The sequence below is a fragment of the Diplodia corticola genome, assembly GCF_001883845.1.
Source record: "Diplodia corticola strain CBS 112549 chromosome Unknown scaffold9, whole genome shotgun sequence".
Lineage (NCBI taxonomy): Eukaryota > Fungi > Ascomycota > Dothideomycetes > Botryosphaeriales > Botryosphaeriaceae > Diplodia > Diplodia corticola.
The window spans coordinates 222,426-242,932 of NW_017971488.1; the positions used below are offsets into that span (position 1 = coordinate 222,426).

Consider the following 20,507-nt stretch of genomic DNA (forward strand, 5'->3'; position numbering starts at 1 on the left):
CAGAGAGAGAGAAACGCCTCCCCCTCAGCCATGTCCTGGTGGCCCACACACCCATCACTCTAAACCCTAAATCCCCCGCGCCCTCCCAAAAGCCGCCGGGCTCAAACTGCGCCTGGCAAGCAACATCTTCTGCCTGAACGGCGTGACGGCCAACGGCGCCTTGCCGTCGCCATCCGCCGTCGTGGAGGCGGCGGCGGCACGGTCAAACAGACCCCTGTTGCTCTGCTTCGGCGGGCACGTCTTCTGCGTGATGTTCTCCGCGTGCAGGAAGTACGGCGTCGAGGGCGAGAACTCGCCCGCGCCGACGGCGGTGACGGTGACGGACGGGGAGGCCTTGGTCGGGGTCTTGAACAGGAGGAGCTGCGTGGGAGGCGTGTTTTCCTTGTCCATCTCGATGGGGGTGGCGGTGGAGGCGGGCTTCGGGGTGGTGGTGGTGATGTCGGCGAAGGGGCTGAGGGTGGGCTTGCCCTTGGGGGTGAGGCTCATGAGGGCGAAGGGCGTGCCGAAGGCGGATTTGGCGGGGGTGGCGCGGGCCGGGGTGTTGGCGGCGCTCAGGGCGAAGAGGGTGCGGAGGGGGCTGTTGTTGCCCAGAAGGCGGGAAACTTCGATCTGGTAGTCTTCCTCGGCGACGCGCTTGTTGAAGCGTTCGCAATCGAGGACCCAGCCGATGTTGACGGCCTGCACGGCGCTGTTGGCAGCGGCGATCTTCTCAAGAGTCTCTACAGCACCATCCTTGAATAGAACGTGGCTGATGCTTTCGTCGATGCCGTTCCATTCATTGACGATCTTAGCGCCCATCTCCTCGAGGAGAGGGATGAAAAGGTCGCCAGCATCTTCGCCCTCAGCAGTGCGGACATCGACGAAGAAAGCGGTGCCGGTCAACAGCCCGTTGTCGGGATGGGGGATGTTGGCTTCAAGATCGGCGTCGACCTTTTTGGGAGTCTGCGGCTGCTGAGACTCCTCAATGATCTTGGCCTGGATAGGCTCAGTCGCCCAAGCAACGGACTTCTTGGGAGATCCGAAGGGCTTCTTGAAGGGCGAGCGTAGGGAAGACTTGGCCGGAGTGAGGGAAGGGATGAAAGCCAAGCTCTGCCTCGGCTTCTTGATGGAACTCTCCAGCTCGATGGCCATAGAAAGGCGCTTGTGGCGAGCGCGACGCTCGGTCTTAGCCTTGTCCTTGGCAATAGCAGCAGTATATTGCTCCTCCATTGTAGGGGTTGAAGGCCTTGCAAGAACTTCGGGAGCGGGAGTCTCCCGAGTCTCTACTACAATTTCTTCTTGGACCATCGTGGTATGCTCAAAAATGGTGGGTTCCACGGCCTGCTCCTCAGCCTGCTCCTCCTCGGCATGGATGATTTCCGAAGCAAACTCGGCAGGCTGGACCTCGGGTTCGTGCTCAGGCGCCGCCTCCTCGACGTCGTGTACATCTTCGATGAACTGAATCTCAGAGCGAGCAGGGGTAACCTCGACATAGTCTTCGTGGTGATGCTCGACAGCATTCGGCTCCTCAGAGATAGGCTGCTCCATATGAGGAGCAGCATCCTGAACAAACTCAGTGGCCTCATTGAGCTCGGCATCATCCGCGGGCGCAGCGTCCTGCATGGGGACATCAATGTGCTCCTCCTCCATGGCAACACAGTCTTCTGCGGGCTCAGCGCGCGGAGATCCCACTGGGGTCTCGCTGCCAGACATGATCAAATCGGTAGGAGAAACGCATGGCTCCATCTCCTCGGCAACAGGGTGTTGGAGCTCCAAGTCCGCAGCGATGTCATCCTGATCATGCTGGGATTCCGGCTCCTCAGTGGACCTGGCGACTTCAATCTCCTGGCTCTGAGCTCTTGAGGACTCTTGTTGGACGCTTTCCGACTCCGACATGCTCTGGTCGATCTTGTCGATGACACCCTGAACAAACTGCTCCGTCGGCGTAGCCGGTGGCATGGCAGGCGACGCCGCGTGGAGCAACTTGATGGCGGAGTTGACGTCCTTCAGACCAGCAGGGGTCTTCTTGACAGGTGTGGGGCTGCCCGCATCGGCATCTACAAGAGATTTGGCAGGAGTCTTGCCGGGGGTAGCGAAACGCTGAGCAGGAGTCCTCGCGGGCGTGTTCCAGCGGCGAGGCTCAGCTGCTAGCACGGAATTCTGCGCCTGAGTCGCGAAATCCTGAACGCTGGTTCCAAAGGCAGGTTGAGTCGGCGGCTCGATGTAGCCCTTGCGTGGCGTGGCAGACAGAAGAGAAGATCCCATCTTGCCTTCATCCGCCTTCGATGGAGAGGTCATAGAAGACTTGGGAAGGAGGCCTGGTAGGGCTATCTTGCGGGGGCAAGTCTGAAGAAGAGACGACTTTGCTTGAGTCGGCTGGAAACCTTGCCTGTTGACTGGAGCAGTAGAGGGGGGAAGCATTAAGCCCTTCTTCGCAGGTGTCTGAAGAAGCGAGCTCTTGGACTCTGGCTTCGCAGCTGTCGGCCTCATGGGCGTCATTCCATGCGTGGATGCACCAAGTGGGCCCTTCTTCGCAGGGCTGTTGAGGATGCTGCCAGAGTTTGTTTCAAGCATTGGCTTCACCGCTGACATGGTGGGATGAAGCTTGAACGGAGTAGCGATGGGTGCCCTGCGGGGCGTCTCATGAAGCAAAGACTTGTTCAAACCCGGGGTCCTGGCTTGCAAGCTGACGGTGCTCGGAGCGTGTTCGGGTCTGAAAAATGGAGTAGCCTCCTCGGCGAATGGCAGAGCAGTCGCATAGTGAGCAGGACCAGGAGTCCTGGGAGGGACGTTCTCTTTTGCCGCTGAGCGAGCTGTTTTAAGGATTGACTTTGGTGGAGCGGGTGTCGGCTTTGCCGGAGTCTCTGGTTGGTGCTGAGGGGCCGCGGGCGTCTGGACTGGGGTGGAGACTTGGTGTTGTTCCTCAGCGACGGGCTCGTTATTGAGCTCCTCGGCCTTGTTTACCTCTTCCTCCGCAGGCTTCTCCGATTCCTCCTTGGTCGACTTACTCGGGGTTGCAGGAGCGGGTTGCTCGTTCTCCGCCTCCACATCCTCTGCCGGGACTTCAGGAACCTCGTCCAAAACCTTCTTCCTCGTCGATCTCTTGGCCGACTTTGCAGGGGTAGGCTCCACTGGCGCATCCGAAGTGGGTTCCTGCGGCTCTTCGCTCGCAGCCCGTCTTGAAGACTTTCTTGTCGACCTTAGCGAGTCTGGAGCAGGCGCCTCTTCGACATCCTCCATCTGGACCTCGGGAGCAGGAGGCTCAGACACGTCGGCCTTTGCCTTGCGTGTCGGCTTCTTAGCATTGACGGTAATGCGCTGGGCCAAAGGCTTGACTGCGGCTGTAGAGCGTGACTCGGATGCCTTGGTGCCGCGGGTCGCGCGTGTCGCCCGAGCCGCGACAGGTGCCTTCTTCGATTCGTCTTCCATGGTGTGGGTTTGTGTAGCTTCTTCGGGCTCCTCGGTGAGGCGAGACCGCGTTTGTCTCTTGGCCGGACGGGCGGTTTCGGGCTCGATGTCCTTCGCGGATCGCTTGCGGGTTGTTGCTGTTGTCTGCTTCGGCGCAGGCTTGGTCGCAGTCTTCCTGGTAGCCTTCACAGGAGCGGATGTTGCGGAGTCTTGGTCGGCGTCGGGTTCATGGGCGGGGTCGGTATTCTCAGGCGCGACGGCATCTTTTCCGCGTGTCCGGCGCGTGGAGGGCGCAGCTGACTTTGCGGTTGGCGTCGCAACGGCGGATGCGGCAGTCTTTTTTGCCGTTGTCGGCTGGCCGCGCGTGGGCTTCCGGGCAGGCGCAGGCGTCTCGGCTTCGGCCTTCTTGCCGCGGCGAGCGGGCTCTCTTAGAGCGCCTTTCTTGGGAACGGCGGGCTCGTCCTTGGTCTGTGCTCTCTGCGCGCGAGTGGCGACCATGGTGGGCGAGTGGGGTGGGTTGGTTGTTGGTCAGTAGGGCGGAAGTAGAAATGGCTTCGAGAGCGGCATTGACAATGTCCGGTGGTGTCGGTGGTGTTGCTGGTCGTCTGTTGATGGGGGCGAACTGCGTCTGTGTCGTCATATTTGTGATGCGACACAAACGACGCTAGCGTTGGCCAAGCAACCGCCGCTCCCCTGGAACAGACTGGAACACCACCGCTTTCGCGACCACCGCTTCTTCTTTCTTCCCTTTCGGCCAATGAGCGCCCTCCGCCCCGCCAACTGCGAGCCTGCATCCGCATCCGTCCCGTCTTTGTTTGTTGTGCTCCACATCTGCTGTCTGGCCGGGCCCGCCTCTCTCCACGCCAGCGTGAGGCTCGGTCCAACTTTAAACATTGCCTTTGTTTACATCCTGCCTAGTAACAAATCATCACTAATCTGTTCCCTCTGCTGCTACACGAAACCTTCCCTTTTGTGCCCCAACGATTCGTCCTAATAACATACCAGTACTTCATATTCGACCAAGACCTTTGCCGATGAATGATGCGAATGAATCATGTCAGGAATATACCTATCTGCTCAGTCCACTCAATTGTATCAATTCGCTACGTGGCGCATCCTGTTGTCCTCCGAAGCTCCACATGGGATGGGCCGACAACCTGGAGGCAGCCGAGGAAGAGGCAACTTCAAGTCCGTCCACAATCACTCATTTGGATTTCTCCACCAAGTCGCCACAAGTACGAGACCAACCGTGCAGGTAGACGTCAATCAGACAGAGATAGGCCGGCATGTCTAGCATTGAATTTGGATCCACCGTCGTCGTCATCCCATCAATATACAAAGCGTACATGATCGTGCCTATCCAACACGTGCATGTGTCATAAAATACAGAAGAACTCCGCAACCCTCAAATGTTTTCCTTCACAACTTCATGCCCAGCGCCTTGTGTACTCTCAGCGACTGCCTGATGCTCAGGTCCAGCATGATCTCTTCCGAGCCACCGGGGATGGCGTAGGCGCGGACGTCCCTGTAGAGGCGCTCAACGCGACCGCCCTGTCCGCCACGAGAGTACGACAGACCACCGAAGATCTGCGAAGCCTCGCGGGCGCAGAACTCGAACGTGGTGGTGGCCTGGGCCTTGAGACTGGCGATGGCGCCGCCGAGCTTGAGCATGGCCTCCATGTCGCTCATGCGCTGGCACTGGAAGATGAGGTTCTCCAGCCAGGCATACGTCGCCTCGATCTGGCGGGCCATGTGGGCAAGCTTCAGGCGGATGACGGGATGGTCGATGAGCTTCTTGCCAAAGGTGCGGCGCTTGTGCGCGTACTTGACACAGTCCTCGTAGCAGACGCGCGAGAAGCGCACGCACTGGATGATGATGCCAATGCGCTCGTGGTTGAAGTTGGTCATGATGACCTTGAAGCCCTGGTTCTCCTTGCCAATCAGGTTCTCCACGGGGACCTTGACGTCCTCGAAGGTGATGTAGGTGGTGCCGCTGCTCCACACACCCTGGCAGTCCATGCGGCGGGTGCTGACGCCGCCCATGTCGCGCTCGATGAGCAGGACGGAAACACCGTTCATACCCTTGTCGCTAGTGCGGACCGCGGTGGTGAAGTAGTCACACCAGATACCGTTGGTGATCCACTTCTTCTCACCGTTGACAATGTAGTGCTTGCCGTCCTCGGAAAGCTTGGCCTCGCAGGTGAGATTTGCGACATCACTACCGGCGTCTGTCATGCGTCAGCTTCTTGGAGTATGAACAGGGGTCAAATGAGCTTACCAGGCTCGGTGATGGCCAAGCAGATACGCTTGTCGCCGCTCAGGATGCCGGGCAGAATTCTCTGGACGAGCTCCTTTTTGCCGTGCTTGACGACGGGCGGGCACCCGATACCGAATCCGCCAATGACATTCCACACGAAACCACCGCTTCCAGCACGCGACAATTCATCGGTCAAGAGCATCTCGTGGAAGAGGTCCCACTTTGCCGGATCCACACTTGCCACCGTCTTGTCGGTAAGGTGCTTGGGCCACTCGTGAAGGCCAAGTAGACCGGCAAGATAGCCCTTCTCGCCCATGGCCTTGTATATCTCGTCTGGCACCTTCTTGGCCTCGTCCCACTCGGTGACGTTGGGGACAATCTCGTTCTCGACCCATTCCCGGATTTCGGCGCGGAGGTCGGCATGGGTCTGGTTGAAGTAGGGCGAGTGGTACTGCACACCAAGGTCAGAACAAGTTCTCTTTGACGTCAGAGATGGATGCCTACAGTCTGATACCATGATGGATCGGCGAAGGGAATCAGGTCACCGAACTGGTCGAGAGGCTCGAAGTCCTCTTGGGGAACAACAGACACGGTGCCGGACTCGGCCTTGGGCTTCGCGGGCGGCGTCTTGGGCGGTGTTGGAGGAGCAGCAGCGGGCTTGGGCTTGCTGTCAAGCGAGCCAACCTGGAGCTGCTTCTGGTACTTCTTCAAGATGCCTTCATTGTGATACTTCCAGAACTGCTTCGAGGCGTCCTTGCCGGCAACGCGCTGGAGGACTGCGTGGGACGGTTAGTTGACAGGGGTCGGACAGGTGTCAGCCGATGGGACGACGCACTCTTCTTGCCGCCCGGGTGCTCATCCTGGAACTTTGTCAGGTCGTAGACATCCTCGTCGACGATGATCCACAGGTTGTCGGCCTTGCTGTGCGAGGCCACATCGGCCTTGGAGAACGTTCCCGACATGGTGTGGTGTTGGATGGAGTGAGGGAAGCAGAGCGAGATGGACGACGCGGTCAGGTCGGGGTATACGGACGTAGCGATAAAGAAGGGTGGAGCGGATTAATAGGGTGTGCTCTCGGCCTTTGGGTCGAACAAGTCGTCTTTCACATGCTAGCGAGTACCCCGGAATACGCCTGAGTCTGGGGGAGCCGCAGAAGGCGGCGCTCGTGACGTCCGCGGGGACAGGGCGCGGCCAACCAGAGTGGCGGGCGATGGTCGCGGCGAGGTCAGCGGCCGCCGTGTCCGGGGTCGCACATGCCGAGGTCCAGCATCGTCCAGCAGTGCCTTGCGTCAGAGAGTGCACGTGCACTCCCGCTGCCGAATCAGCTCCACGGCATTATGTGCGCACCTTCCCAAGTCACTGCGAGCTCATCTCAGCACCCGTCAGCTGTGCGCACGCATCAACGACAAGACGCTGAAGCCAGCCGTACCACGGTTCGTCTGCCGGCCACGGCTGCACATTCCGACGTTCCGGGAACAACATGCAATGCTCCCACAGCTGGCGGCCCCTTCCCCGAGACAATACATGGCGGGCCGCTGTCATGCGACCTGGCCAATAGGTACTTAACCGGCCTGCTCGCCGTCTGGGTGCACGCTGTCCGATGAACACCATTTTGCAGCGCACACTCATGGGCTCATCAGCCCAGCCAGCCAGACACTCCCACAAAAAGAACAGGTCAAGCCATCCATCAGTTAGAATGATTCGGAAGACTTGGCTGCCTACCATTTGCTGGGCATTGGTCTGTCTGCGCGTGGCTTGATTTCCAACACCATGGACTTCCACCTATGGAGGTCGTTTTCACTGAATGTTGCTGACCATCATGGGGGCTGAGAAAACAGCCCGCAAATTCGACATCGTACAGCATTCAGCCCCGCATGCAACGGCTCGTCTGTGGCTCAAGACGGGAGCTGCCATGCAACCGTCATGACGTCATCCACAGACGTGGGCTGGATGAGGAGCGGGAAGAACTGTTAAAGTCTACAGCAATTGCAACTCCGCTCTGATTTTCTCGGCTTTTTTACACTCTGGCACGGTTTTCTCCATATCATTTTGTTTTTATCATTTGCTTTTTCACCGAACTGTCGCGAGGTGAGTCCCTCGTCAGCTCATGCATGCATGCACGCTTCAAGAGCCGTCTGCTGCGGAATATCACCACATCTCCTTACTTGGTGCAACCTCGATGCTGCGACCCGTCTCTTTGCTCCAACATAAAAGCCCGAGCTAATTGAAACCCACTCCAGCTCCACAAAGCACCATCCAATCCAATTCCATCCACCAATTGACTCACTTTCCAGTCCACAATGGCCGCCGCCGAACCAATCCCCGACACCATGCTCGCATGCCAGGTCGTCGAGGTACCCCCATCCCCAAGCCCTCCCCCTACACACACATACAGACCCCCCACTAACACCCTCCCTCCCTCCACCAGTTCAATCAGCCCTACACCATCCACCGCATCCCCACCCCCAACCCATCCACCCTCGGCCCCCACGACCTCCTCGTCAAAATCGCCGTCTCCTCCCTCTGCCACACCGACTCCATGGTCGCCCGCGGCACCTTCACGCCCCCCCTCCCCTGCACCGCCTCGCACGAAGGCGCCGGCACCGTCGCCCGCTGCGGCTCCGCCGCCGCGCAAACCTTCTCCCCAGGCGACCGCGTCATGTGCGGCATCTACCTGCGCCCGTGCGACGCGTGCGCCGACTGCCTGGCCGGGCGGCCGCAGTACTGCCCCCGCAGCGCGGGGGCCATCGGCGTGCACACGCACGGCGCCTTCGCCGAGTACGCCGTCGTCGACGCCCGCACCGCCGTGCGCCTGCCCGACGGCGTCACCTTCGCCACGGCCGCGCCCCTCGCCTGCGCCGGCTGCACCGTCTACCGCGGCGTCGTGGTCGCCACGGGGCTGGTCCCCGGCCAGTGCGTGTGTCTCGTCGGCGCCGGCGGCGGGCTGGGCCACCTGGGCGTGCAGTTTGCCAAGGCGCGCGGCCTGTGCGTCGTCGCGGTCGATGCGCGGGACGAGGGGCTGGCGCTGGCGCGCGAGGCTGGGGCGGATGTCGTGGTCGATGCGCGTGCGGGCAAGGAGAGGGTGGTGGAGGAGGTGCGGGCCGTGACGGGGGGTGCGGGCGCGGACGCGACGGTGACGGTGACGGATGCGAGGGACGCGGCGGCGTTGGCGTGCGCGGTGACCAGGGTGCATGGGCTGGTGGTGCAGATTGCGCAGGTGAGTCGCGTTCGTTGTTTGGTTGCCCGATGTGGTGGTGGTGGTGAAGTCGGCTCACGCTCGTGCTGGTGCATAGCCCGATGAGGTCGCGGTCCCGTTTCACGAGCTCGTCTTCCGCGATATCAGGATCCATGGCTCGCTCGTCTGCTCGCCGGAAGAGGCGCGCGAGATGATGAAGGTGGTGTCGGAAAACGGCATCTCGGTCAGGACGAATCCCGTCCAGGGCTTGGAGGAGATCCCGAAGCTGTTGGAGCTGGTGCGGAGCGGGAAGATGGCGGGCAAGGGGATCGTGATTGTCGACCCGAAGCAGATTGAGCATGAGAAGACTATTGGAGCGACCATCTGAAAAAGAATGCCACCGGGTCTGAGTTGCCAGTGTTGGGAGAATGTATGGAGTCTGGTTTCCCGGACTAGAACGACGTTGAAATCAGCTGGCAGTGAGGTGCGGGGCTTCATTCCCAAATGGATACTCATATAAGTGACGAAGGTCCCTTCTGCTTTACTCCCACAAGCGCTTAATTCTTCTTTCCACATTTCGTCAGGTGCACGGACAACACCTCCCGGCGCCTTGTGCAGATCACTTGAGTCACTTATACACCACAACTTGACATGCGAAGCAGACCATCGCCCGATACCGACATGGGAACGTCCCAGTCAGAAGGAGAAAACCGGGAATAACAGGATCCCCACAAAGCCGCGGGAGCACGAACTCCCAGCGATTTTGACATGTGCACTATTACCGGGGCAGGGGCATCGAAGGAAAAGAGAAAAAAAATGCGGGGTGCATATGAACCGAAAAACAAGCTCGCAGCTACAAGCCGCTCATCAAGCTGCCCAATCCGACAAACGTCCCACAAGGGGCCGGGTCTCGCCGGCCAATCGCGCCTGCTTGTTGTCGTTTTAGAGCGAGTCCGCGCGTGGCTCCCGTTTTGCTCCGATGCTGGCAGGGGACCGGCCGGACGGGAATGACGTTCTTTCCCGTGTGGGGAAAGCGAAGTGCGCGCGGGGATGCATGGCGCGGGCGCTCGCGCAAGAGGAAATCGGTGATGGGAAGGTGCACTGATGACTCCGCTTGCTTTGTTGGCCTTGTGTCTTGCTGACATGGCTGGCTGAGTGAAGGGAAAGGACGGTCCTCCCCCTCCTTAAAAGCGTGCTTTCCTCGTCTGTTCGTTGGACAGAGCAAAACTCTCAGCCTGCTCGCGTGCTCTCGTGCCTGTTTACCGTTTGATATCAGAGACCTGTATTTCTTCTTTGCGAATACCTCGCACGACCACATCCTCCACCACTTCTTTCCCGTCAAAAAAGAAACTCCTCTCACTGCCACAATGGTGCTCGGCGGCGCAGTCAAGGTCGTCAGGAGCGAAAGCCTCAAGACCAGCGGGCCGCAGACAGAAGGCATGATCCGGATGAACGGCATCTCAGACATGTCCGACCAGATATGCGGCACAAGTGCGTATTCCCTCCTCCTCTCCCACAACCACCCCTCCCACTCCCACTCCCACTCCCCACTCCCGCCCAACACCACACCCATCCAATCCGCTAACATCACCAACCACATAGTCATGATCGCCAAACCCCACACCTCCTCCGCCGTCCACCACCACGGCGCCGAAGCTGTGTTGTGCGCCCCCTCCTTTTTCTTTTTCTTTCTCTTCCCTTTTGCTCCTCCGTCCCCTCCCCTCCTCTCCCCTCCCCTCCCCATCCCTCCCAGCACAAACCAACACCAACGCCACCCACTCACACCATCCACCCACTCACCCACAGACACACTCATCTACGCCGTCTCCGGCCACGGCGGCGCCATCCTCTCCGACAACGGCCGCACCCGGCACGCCCTCGCCCCGGGAGACTTCGCCCTCGTCCCGGCGTTTGCCCAGCACCAGGAAATCAACGACGGCGGCGACGATGTCGTCGTTTGGGTCATTGCGCGGGGAGGGCGCGAGCCGGTGGTGGTGAATTTGGATGGGGGGTGGGGGCAGGAGTTGAGGCGGAAGAGCGATGGGGATGGCGGTGGCGGCGGCGCGAGTCATAGAAAGGATAGCGGTGCTGGGAGCGAGGGGGGTGGGGGTGGGGGTGGAGGTTGTGATGGGGGGAGGGAGGATGTGGGGAGGAGGCGGTTGTAGGGTGGAAGGGAGAGGGGAAGGGAGGAAGGGAGGAAGGGAGGAAGGGGTTGGGGCTTCCTGGTGTTGTTGACCGGCGGGGGGGTTGTTGAGCGACTTTCGTTTTTGGGCGGGTTACGTACGACCTTTTCTGCGCAGGACAGTTTGTAGGTCGCAGTGGCTTTAGGGTTGTGTGAGTATTGGAATTCTCTTCCTATGAACGCTTCAAGCCCTGCGGTGCAACAGGAAGGCGACATGCGGGAATCATTCAAGTTTCACCTAAGCGCTTGTTGGGAAGTGTTACATTTAGGCTATGAAGCTATTCCTACGTCCTCGCTATCATGTGAGCTTACAGTCAGCAGGCGCCGGGAATCGAGGAAGCGGACTTGGGCAGACCATCACCCCGGATTATGCGAAACAACTGAACATCAACTCCAAACGGATGACTCGTAGATGTCATGTCGCTAGGAGTGGTGATCGGAAATCTTCTGCACAGTGCGATAGACGCTTACAGTCGGGCGTGGCTCATCCAACAGCAAGCTTACCCGTCAAATTGAACCGGAGATTGATACCTAGGGCCTTCAATATTGGCACACGTGCTAGACAAGGATGTCAGATTCTGAAGCGGGATCTTGATCCGGCCTCTGCGGATAAGAGGTTGCTAACCGTGTTGAAGAGTGGCCGGCTATTCCCGCCTCTGGATAAAGTCACGTCGTCCACAAGCGCTGTTGTGCAGGCCAGAGGCTTTCGATATTAGCAGCCAATGTATCGCAGGGAAGACAAACATGCGGTCGCAAACTCAAGCGGTCGACAGCAAGCGACTCCAAAATCGATAGTGGACCATAGTAGGAAGTAACAGGTACACTTAGTGGGCAGAAACACTCGAGGTCGCACGAGGCAGCGCCTATTGTCTCGGTAGAGGAAGGCTGACCACGCGCTGCATGCATGCGGCTTGCCATGCTGCTGCTGTTTGCCTGGCCATGTGCTGTGTCCGATTCCACTCACGTGTGTCTGAGACAGACGATGAGGCTCGAGCCGGTCATGATGCTGCAGAACTCCTCGAGGGCAGGCGGAGTGATTGTCGAGGACACGGAGATGCGTGCATTGTACTTATTGATCCGGCGGCGCTGCTCCTTACGGGCAGGTACCATCTAGCTAGCCGGAGACGGCAGGTTGCAGCGCACGGTTCTGAAAACGGCAAAGGCCACGGTACGAGGCGTTGAGGCGATGCGGCTCGCCGGTCGTGACATGGTGATCAGCAAGGTGCAGAATCCCAGCGCAACGGCAGGTGGTAGCCACGCAATATTCCAAGGCAGGGATGAGACATGCGAGAAGGAGAACCAAGGGTCTGTCTGTTATGTGATGACATGCCATCCGACAGTTCAGCGAAGCAAGGTCGCACACGTGCAGTAGATAGGGAATACAAGCGGCTCACCGAGCCGGGGGCAGCTCAGGAACACTCCAATCAGACGCGTCGGTTGCGGGGTGTGCCAGAGCCGTGTAGTCTTGCAGGGAAGGGATCGTCCCCACGACCATGAATGCTCCATCGCCGTGCATGCTATTCCCGCGATAAACCCAAACACCGCGCCCGCTCAGCCACCGCCCTCCTCCCAATCCGCCATGACTTGCGTGATTATCGAGAAAGCAAATACAAGCTCCTCCTCGCTGTTTGACCGGCTTTGAACGCTCATTATCGAAACAAAGCCCACATGGCCCCAGTCGCCATGCAGGAACTTCGTCCGCCATATGCAGCTACCGGGCTATTTTCACTAGCGCCCCATGCCATATCCTGTGCCACAGGACCGATGCGGCACACTATCGACGGAGCCCCGCGTGCTACCCATGTCGTCCTTCCCGCTTGCCGTTCCACCCAGAGAGAGGCCGTATGTAGAAGCACGCTTCCTCCCTCATGCTCCTGATACGCTCACGCGCTTTCGCCCGACGACCCTCCCACACCACACCGGCTGACCAGCCACCGAACGATCGACTGCCCTATCGTGGCATCTCTTCCAACACCGTGCTCGAACTCTCCTCCGTTATGAAAGCTGCCTGCTTGCTCGCGTGCGCCCCACTTGTGATGAGCAAGAGACTGTAGGTGGGCGACGACGCCGGTGTATAAGAGAAAAGAACCACGGACCACCCGTTTCGTGGAACAAGTGAAGAAGCTTCTTCCCAAACCTCTGCTGATTGCTCTTTTGTCGCTCAACAAACACGTAATTTCCTCTCCGGACCTTGCTTTGTGGTTCCGCTTCTGGCAGCAGTCCCAAGCCCATCGCTTCTTTCACGAACGATTTGTTTCAATTCCTGTCTCTTCCTCATCCTTGTCTTTGTGATACCCATTCAACATCGCCATGGCCAATCTTGTATCGTCGTTAGCGCTGGTGCTGGTATTCCACGAGTTAGGCAGCGCAGCGTTGGCGCAGTACACCACGGACTACACGCAATACGTCGATCCATTGTAAGTCGCCCACCCCCAAACACGACGACGACTCGCTCTTCTCGTTTGCAAACGGTCTCGAGAAAAAAAAACCCCCCAAATGACCAACCACCAGCCACGGCACCGAAAATGGCGGCAACGTCTTCCCCGGCGTCGTTCCCGGTAAGTCATCCGCCAGTCCCTCCCTCCCTCTCTCTCCTCTCTCTCTCGGCGGCTGTCTACTAATATAAACATACTTTTACGACCCCCCCACAGCCCCCTTCTCCGTCACCAAACTCGGCATCGACGTCTCCTCTGGCACCACCGACGCCTACTCGGGCTACCTGCCCGCCGGCAACGTCACCGGCTTCAGCATGCTGCACGAGAGCGGCACCGGCGGCGCGCCCAAATACGGCGTCGTCTCGCAGCTGCCCGTCGTCATCATGACCACCGACGATGGGTCAGTAGGAGGAGGAGGAGGAGGAGAAGGAGGAGGGGGAGGGGGAGGGGGAGGGGGAGGGGGAGAATGGTTCAATCCGCTCGCGGACCTGGGCGTGGAGAGGGCGGCGCCGGATGAGGCGGCGGTGGGGTACTATCGCGCGGCGCTGGCGAACGGCGTCGTGGTGGAGCTGGCGGGGACGCGGCATGCGGGGTTGTATCGGTATGGGTTTCCGGGAGGGGGGAGGGGGGACGGGTCTACGGAGGCGGCGGTGGTGGTGGTGGATGTGTCGCATGTGTTGCCGTCGTTTAGGGGGTTGGGGTGGGGGCAGGGATATGCGGGCGGGGCGTTTGAGGTGTTTGACGACGGGCATTACGAGGGGAGTGGGACGTATAATAATGGGTGGAACCTTGGTGAGTCTTTTTTTTTTTTTTGGTTCTTTTGTGGGTTGGGGGTGGTTTGAGAGACTGTCTGGCTGGCTAAACAGAGTCTTCTCTTCAGCACCAGATTGGACGATTTATTTCTGCGGCAGGTTCAACACTCCGGCGACGAGTAGCAAGACTTTCTTGGGAAACGGAACCACGCTTGAGCAGTATGGCGAGCAGGCGTCGGTGTCTGGCTCTGAGCGTTTGGGTGGCGTATTCACCTTTGATGAGACGGATGTCGAGTCGAGAGTCGGCATTTCGTTCATCTCGTCAGAGAAAGCGTGTCAGTTCCTGGACGATGAGCTGCCGTCCCATGCCACCTTGGAGAGTCTGGTCGCTGCTTCTCAGGATACGTGGAACACGCAGGTGCTTTCGAAGGTGACGACAACAGAGACGAATTCGGAGTACCTAACGCAGTTGTACTCCAGCTTGTATGGGATGCACCTGATTCCGTCCAACCGCACAGGAGAGAATCCTTTGTGGGAGTCCGATGAGCCGTATTACGACGATTGTGAGCCAGAATAGTCAACGCCATACATGCCGGGGCTGACAATGTTCACAGGGTTTACGCTTTGGGACCTGTTCCGCTGCACCACGCCATTGATGCATGTCCTTCAGCCCGAGGCGTATGAAGAACAGATCCGCTCGTTCATCGACATCTGGAGGAATGAAGGATTTATGCCTGATGCGAGATCGTCGAACTGGAACGGTCGGGTTCAGGGTGGAACCAACGCTGATAACGTCCTTGCTGATGCGTACGTGAAGGGGGTGAAAGGGGCCATCAACTGGCAGGAAGGCTACAGTACGCCAAGTCCAAGCTTTCTCCACAACGCAATATTAACATGGGTATAGGGGCAATGCTCACCGATGCGGAGACGGTGCCAGCGGATAGCTACGATCCATCGACAGCTCCAGACGTGTCGTCGACCAAGGAGGGGAGGGGCGCGCTACCAGACTGGCTCCATTACGGGTGGATCACGCCCACATACTCACGAGCTGTTTCCAGAGCGGTGGAGTATTCGGCCAATGATTTTGGTCTGTATCAAGTGGCTTATGGCATGGGCCGGGATGACGACGCCACCAAGTATCTCGGCAGATCGCGCAATTGGCGAAATCACTGGAACCCCAATGCTACAGCGGAGGGATTCAGCGGCTTTGTCGTTCCACGGAACGCCAATGGTAGTTTCGTGCCGCAAGACCCTCTTTCGTGTGGCGGATGTTACTGGGCGGATCCTTACTACGAAGATAATCCTTTCACGTACAGCTTCAACCCGATCCATGACATGGAAGACCTGATCAGCCGAGCAGGGGGCCCGAGCACGTTTGTCGAGCGGCTGGACACATTCTTCTCGCAGGGCCTGTACAATCCGGGCAACGAGCCGAGCTTCACGACGCCCTATCTCTACAACTACGCGGGCCGACAGGATGCGACGGTCCGGCAGATCCGCACGACCGGGTACGACAGCTACAACGCGGGGCGGGGCGGCATCCCGGGCAACAGCGACGCGGGGGCGATGCAGAGCTGGATCCTCTGGAACATGATCGGGCTCTACCCCGTGACGGGCCAGACAACGTTCCTGGTGGGGAGTCCGTGGTTCGAGCAGCTGACCATCTCGCTGGGCGGCGGCAAGTTCCTCAACATCACGGCCAACCTGGATGCGGCGACGCAGCGGGCCGAGAGCGCGTTCTACGTGCAGCGGCTGACGGTCAACGGCGAGGCGTGGGACAGGGCGTGGGTCACATGGGAGGATGTGTTCGCGGAGGGCGGAGAGATGGCGTTCGAGCTTGGCGCGACGGCGCGGGGGTGGGACAGCGGGCACGCGCCTCCCAGCCCGGCGTCTCAGCTGTCTCGGATCAGCTTGGCCTGATGCGCAATCAGCAGGGACGGCGGCGGAGGCGTGGGCGGTGAGGGGAGGAGGGCAGGTGGCGGCGGGCTTGTGGCGGGCTTGTGGCGGAGGCGGCGATGCGGGCGTTGTGGGCGATGGTGGGCGTCAAGGTGGTGTTGGCTGCAACAACAAGCGCGGTTGTTGCGGAGGCTGCTCCTGCAAGCGCAGGCCGAGCGCGCCAGCCGAGGGCGCTAGAGAGGTGCCCGAACTCTGAGCGATAACAACAATGGCGCACGGAGATTTGATCTGACAATGCAATTGTATCTGTCGCCTGGGCTGGGCCGGCGGTGTGGGTGAGTCGCAGTCTCCAGGCCACAGCCGGCCGCGGCAGCTCGTGCAAGGGAAAGGGAGCTGCCCGGCTCCGCCTTCCCCTCTCGCCACTTGTTGTGTCTGCACACCACGCAACCAGCACCGTCCCAAGCCCTTTCTTCCGCATCCTTTCACCTCGTCGCTTCGCCCGTGTCAGATGGGCCATCATGGGCCAAGCACGACCCGGGTGGCTTGGCCCTTTGTCGCGAGTCAGCCAATCCGAATCGCACGTCAACATGGCGCCCCGGCCACGACTCGCCCAGACCCCAAGCGGCGGCCCAGCTCCTGTGCTTGGCTTGCCGTCCGTCACCGCGTCAGCCGTCACATCGCCATGGTGCGCCTTGCCAGCTACTGCGTACATATACACCCCGCGCCGTACGACTCCACACCCAGCTCCATCCAACCTTTGGCCCACCTCTCCACACCTTCCGCCTCCTCCCCGGGATCCCGGTGGAACCTGAGCACCGCGACACCATGTCGTCCGTCACCACCAGCTCGGCCACGCCCTCGGCCTCGAGCTCCAATCGAGCTCCCGAGCAGGCCGGCATCCTCGAGGGCAACAACCCGACCCACTACAATTCCAAGGATCCGATTATCATGTTCATCATCCAGGTACTGACTGCCCCGCGCTTCCCTTTTCTCTCCCCTGCGCCCCGCGAGGCTGACGCTCTGTGCAGGCCGGCATCATTATCATTTTCTGCCGTGCCCTCCACTTTCCGCTGCAGAAGCTGCGCCAACCGCGCGTCATCGCCGAAGTCATCGGCGGCATCCTGCTAGGCCCCTCGGTCATGGGCCAGATTCCGCATTTCACCACGACGATTTTCCCTACCGCCTCAATGCCGAACCTTACCCTGGTTGCCAACCTGGGTCTTGTGTTGTTTTTGTTCCTGGTCGGCCTCGAGGTTGATCTCCGCTTCCTCCTCAGCAACTGGAAAATTGCATTGAGCGTGGGCTTGGCTGGAATGGCCCTCCCCTTCGGCCTCGGTGCTGCTATTTCCTACGGACTGTACCACGAGTTCAGAGGCGAAGGGGGCACCGTGCCCGTCAATTTTGGCGTCTATCTCCTCTTCATTGGTGTCGCCATGGCAATTACCGTAAGCTAGGCGCAACACGTGGGGTGCATGTGGCGCAGCTGACACGAGCGTCTAGGCTTTCCCCGTCCTGTGCAGAATCTTGACCGAACTAAAGCTGCTCACCACCCCCGTCGGTGTTATCGTACTCTCCGCCGGAGTTGGAAACGACGTCGTTGGTAGGTTGCGTCGTCCCGTATGTTTGATCTGACTAACCAGAGATGCTCAGGGTGGATTCTCCTCGCTCTTTGCGTTGCTCTCGTCAATGCCGGCACTGGACTGACGGCACTCTGGGTTCTACTTGTTGCCGTTGGCTACACGCTCTTTGTCTGGTTTGCGGTCAAGCCTGCTCTCTGGTGGCTTTTGCGCAGGTCCGGCGCGCTCCAAGATGGCCCCAGTCAGGGCATAATTGCCCTGACGATGCTCCTGACACTCGGTTCCGCCTTCTTCACCGGCGTCATTGGCATCCATCCCATTTTCGGTGCCTTCCTCATCGGCCTGATCTGTCCCCACGAAGGAGGCTTTGCCATCAAGGTGACTGAAAAAATCGAGGATATCGTGGGCGCCGTTTTCCTCCCCCTCTACTTTGCTCTATCTGGTCTCAACACCAACCTGGGGCTGCTTGATACAGGAATGACATGGGCGTACGTCATCGCTGTCATCTGCGTCGCTTTTTGTGCCAAGTTCATCGGCGCAGCTGGAGCTGCGCGCCTTTGCGGTCTCGTTTGGAGAGAGAGCTTTACCATTGGAGCCCTTATGAGTTGCAAGGGCTTGGTCGAACTCATCGTCTTGGTAAGCTGAGCGTGCCATCTGCGGAAGGCTTCCTCTGACTGACCGCCTCTAGAACATCGGACTGCAAGCCAAAATTCTCAGCCAGCGTACTTTCACCATCTTCGTGGTCATGGCATTGGTCACCACTTTTGCCACGACCCCGCTCACCTCCTGGTTATATCCGCCTCATTATCAACGTAAGCTTGAGGCTTGGAAGCGAGGCGAGATTGACTGGGATACGGGCGCTGCCATCAGGCATGAGGAAGACAGCACTGACGAAGTCTCGTTCGAGAAGCTGGAGAGCGTAAAGGCTCAGAGCCTACTTGTCTACCTTCGTCTAGACAACATGTCCGCCTTGCTTCCACTTGTGTCGTTGTTCGGTGTCAGGTCCAGCAATGGCGAGAAAAAGGCACATCCGTCCAAGCCATCGGAGTCGCAAGAGCGCGGAGGTACGGGTGTGGCGAAGAGACCTGTCAAGGCCCATGGCATCCGTTTGCTGGAGCTCACAGACCGTGATTCTTCAGTCATGAAGGTATCTGAGGTGGACGAGTTTGGGCTGCACGACCCTGTGGTGAACACGTTCAGGACATTTGGCTACCTCAACAACCTCGCAATCTCTGGAGAAGTCGACGTGGTACACGGAAGCTCTTTCTCGGATACGCTGATTTCGCGGGCTTCGGACATGTCCTCAGATCTCGTCATCATCCCCTGGAGCGAGACAGGGAACATGTCTGAGCTTGATGTTATTTCTGATGACGCAGTTCGCCGTAAACTTCACACAAGCGCGTACAACGGCTTCGTCAGCTCGGTGCTCAGCAACACAGGCAGCGTGGCAGCCGTGTTCATCAACGACAATTTCGGCGGCTCGGGCAGAAAGGACCGGAAAAAGCTTCAACGTTCGGTCAGTCATGTCAGCCTTCGCAGCAACCAGGAGAAGAACGTGGCGTTGGCGCCGAGCGCGGACAGGACCCATCACATATTCATCCCCTTTTTCGGCGGGGCTGATGATCGGGCCGCGATTCGTCTCGTTCTTCAACTTGCGGAGCACCCTGATGTCACTGCGACACTCGTCCACTTCGAAACACCTGGCGATTACTTCGAACCCCCTGACGCCGCCCCGGCGGACACGATCTCGCCGGCAACTGGCAAGCAGCCTACGACGGCCGTGGCGCCGGGCGCGGATAAGGATGCTGCCTTCTTCCAGGCGTTGCGCAGCTCGCTTCCGAGCGAGATGCAAAACTCGGTTCTCTTCGATTCAGTGACGACGGCGAATCCAATCTCGGCCGCCATGGAGCGCGCACGGTCCGAAGTTGGTCAGAATCCACGCAACGCCGGTGATCTCATCGTTCTGGGACGCAGCATTACGCAGTTCTCGGCATTCACTCAGGAGAGGGTGAAGGACGTCGGGGAAGACGTCGACGCTGAGGCGCAGAAATGCCTGGGTGTGGTGGCGGAGACGATTGTCAGGTCGAAGGCCAAGGCGAGCATCCTGGTCGTGCAGGGTCGCACTCTGGCCGCAGAGTAAGGTGGTGGATTGAAAGGGAGAAGTACGCTCACCCACGTTCTAATGCAAGCTGAGCCACGTTGCGACGACGGCCGGCCTTTTTTGGGCGACGCGGAGACGACACCCAGGGCAGTTGAAGGACGGGATGCCATTGGATATGAGGGTGTCATGATTCACGACGGATGATGTTTTCAGATTTTACCGATACCTCCGCTTTTCTTCTCTCGTGCATAGCTGCTACAAAACTTGACTGTCAGGGTTGGTCTTGTTTCTATCGGAGTTGGTCGATATGTTATACAGCTGTCAGGCGACATTACGAATCTAATCACTCGGGGCTGCGCACACAAAGACGGTGAATGTCCGAAGACGGTGAATGTCCGAAGACAGGTGAAGTCGAAAAAGTGTCGCGCTAGACGATTGGCGACACGCGAGTCAAGACGGGTGAAAAGGCGGTCCATGGAGTGTCGCTGGCGCAGAGGTGGGCGTGACCAGATGATGGTGCAAATAATCGTGGCCAATGACAGGGTCGCCACACCGGCATTGTGCGGCAAGGACTTGGCTTGCATGTCTCGTGCCTACCCCGCCGTCCCATGACAGAAGGCACGAAGTTTGATCAAGCCATGCACGGCATGCAGGGCAGGTCCTGGCTGGTGTCAGAGAAGACGTGCTGTGCAGCTGCTGCGCCAATGGCATCGGCGGCACTATTCCGATTGCAGCTCGACGACGA

At 59.1% G+C, this 20,507-nt stretch overlaps 6 protein-coding genes across 6 annotated transcripts; 4 read left to right on the forward strand and 2 right to left on the reverse strand.

The window, feature by feature from the left end:
* Positions 1 to 66: 66 nt before the first annotated feature.
* Positions 67 to 3,885, reverse strand: BKCO1_900066 (brct domain-containing protein; the record flags this gene model as incomplete). Its single annotated transcript, XM_020279891.1, has 1 exon — positions 67 to 3,885. The coding sequence occupies one exon, from the start codon at positions 3,883 to 3,885 to the stop codon at positions 67 to 69; it is 3,819 nt and encodes a 1,272-aa protein (XP_020133125.1).
* Positions 3,886 to 4,806: 921 nt separating this feature from the next.
* BKCO1_900067 (acyl-dehydrogenase) lies at positions 4,807 to 6,606 on the reverse strand (the record flags this gene model as incomplete). The annotated part of the gene is made up of 4 exons (XM_020279892.1): positions 4,807 to 5,615; positions 5,666 to 6,095; positions 6,149 to 6,420; positions 6,480 to 6,606. The coding sequence occupies 4 exons, from the start codon at positions 6,604 to 6,606 to the stop codon at positions 4,807 to 4,809; spliced, it is 1,638 nt and encodes a 545-aa protein (XP_020133124.1).
* A 1,338-nt stretch (positions 6,607 to 7,944) lies between these two features.
* Positions 7,945 to 9,207, forward strand: BKCO1_900068 (alcohol dehydrogenase protein; the record flags this gene model as incomplete). The annotated part of the gene is made up of 3 exons (XM_020279893.1): positions 7,945 to 7,998; positions 8,073 to 8,861; positions 8,938 to 9,207. 3 exons carry the CDS (start codon positions 7,945 to 7,947, stop codon positions 9,205 to 9,207), a joined length of 1,113 nt encoding a protein of 370 aa, XP_020133098.1.
* A 979-nt stretch (positions 9,208 to 10,186) lies between these two features.
* Positions 10,187 to 10,984, forward strand: BKCO1_900069 (mannose-6-phosphate isomerase; the record flags this gene model as incomplete). Its single annotated transcript, XM_020279894.1, has 1 exon — positions 10,187 to 10,984. The coding sequence occupies one exon, from the start codon at positions 10,187 to 10,189 to the stop codon at positions 10,982 to 10,984; it is 798 nt and encodes a 265-aa protein (XP_020133097.1).
* A 2,327-nt stretch (positions 10,985 to 13,311) lies between these two features.
* Positions 13,312 to 16,108, forward strand: BKCO1_900070 (glycosyl hydrolase; the record flags this gene model as incomplete). The annotated part of the gene is made up of 6 exons (XM_020279896.1): positions 13,312 to 13,418; positions 13,513 to 13,559; positions 13,653 to 14,228; positions 14,317 to 14,751; positions 14,803 to 15,042; positions 15,093 to 16,108. The coding sequence occupies 6 exons, from the start codon at positions 13,312 to 13,314 to the stop codon at positions 16,106 to 16,108; spliced, it is 2,421 nt and encodes an 806-aa protein (XP_020133042.1).
* Positions 16,109 to 16,909: 801 nt separating this feature from the next.
* On the forward strand, positions 16,910 to 19,801 carry BKCO1_900071 (sodium hydrogen exchanger family protein; the record flags this gene model as incomplete). Its single annotated transcript, XM_020279897.1, has 5 exons — positions 16,910 to 17,047; positions 17,113 to 17,529; positions 17,585 to 17,684; positions 17,735 to 18,297; positions 18,350 to 19,801. The coding sequence occupies 5 exons, from the start codon at positions 16,910 to 16,912 to the stop codon at positions 19,799 to 19,801; spliced, it is 2,670 nt and encodes an 889-aa protein (XP_020133142.1).
* Positions 19,802 to 20,507: the final 706 nt, after the last annotated feature.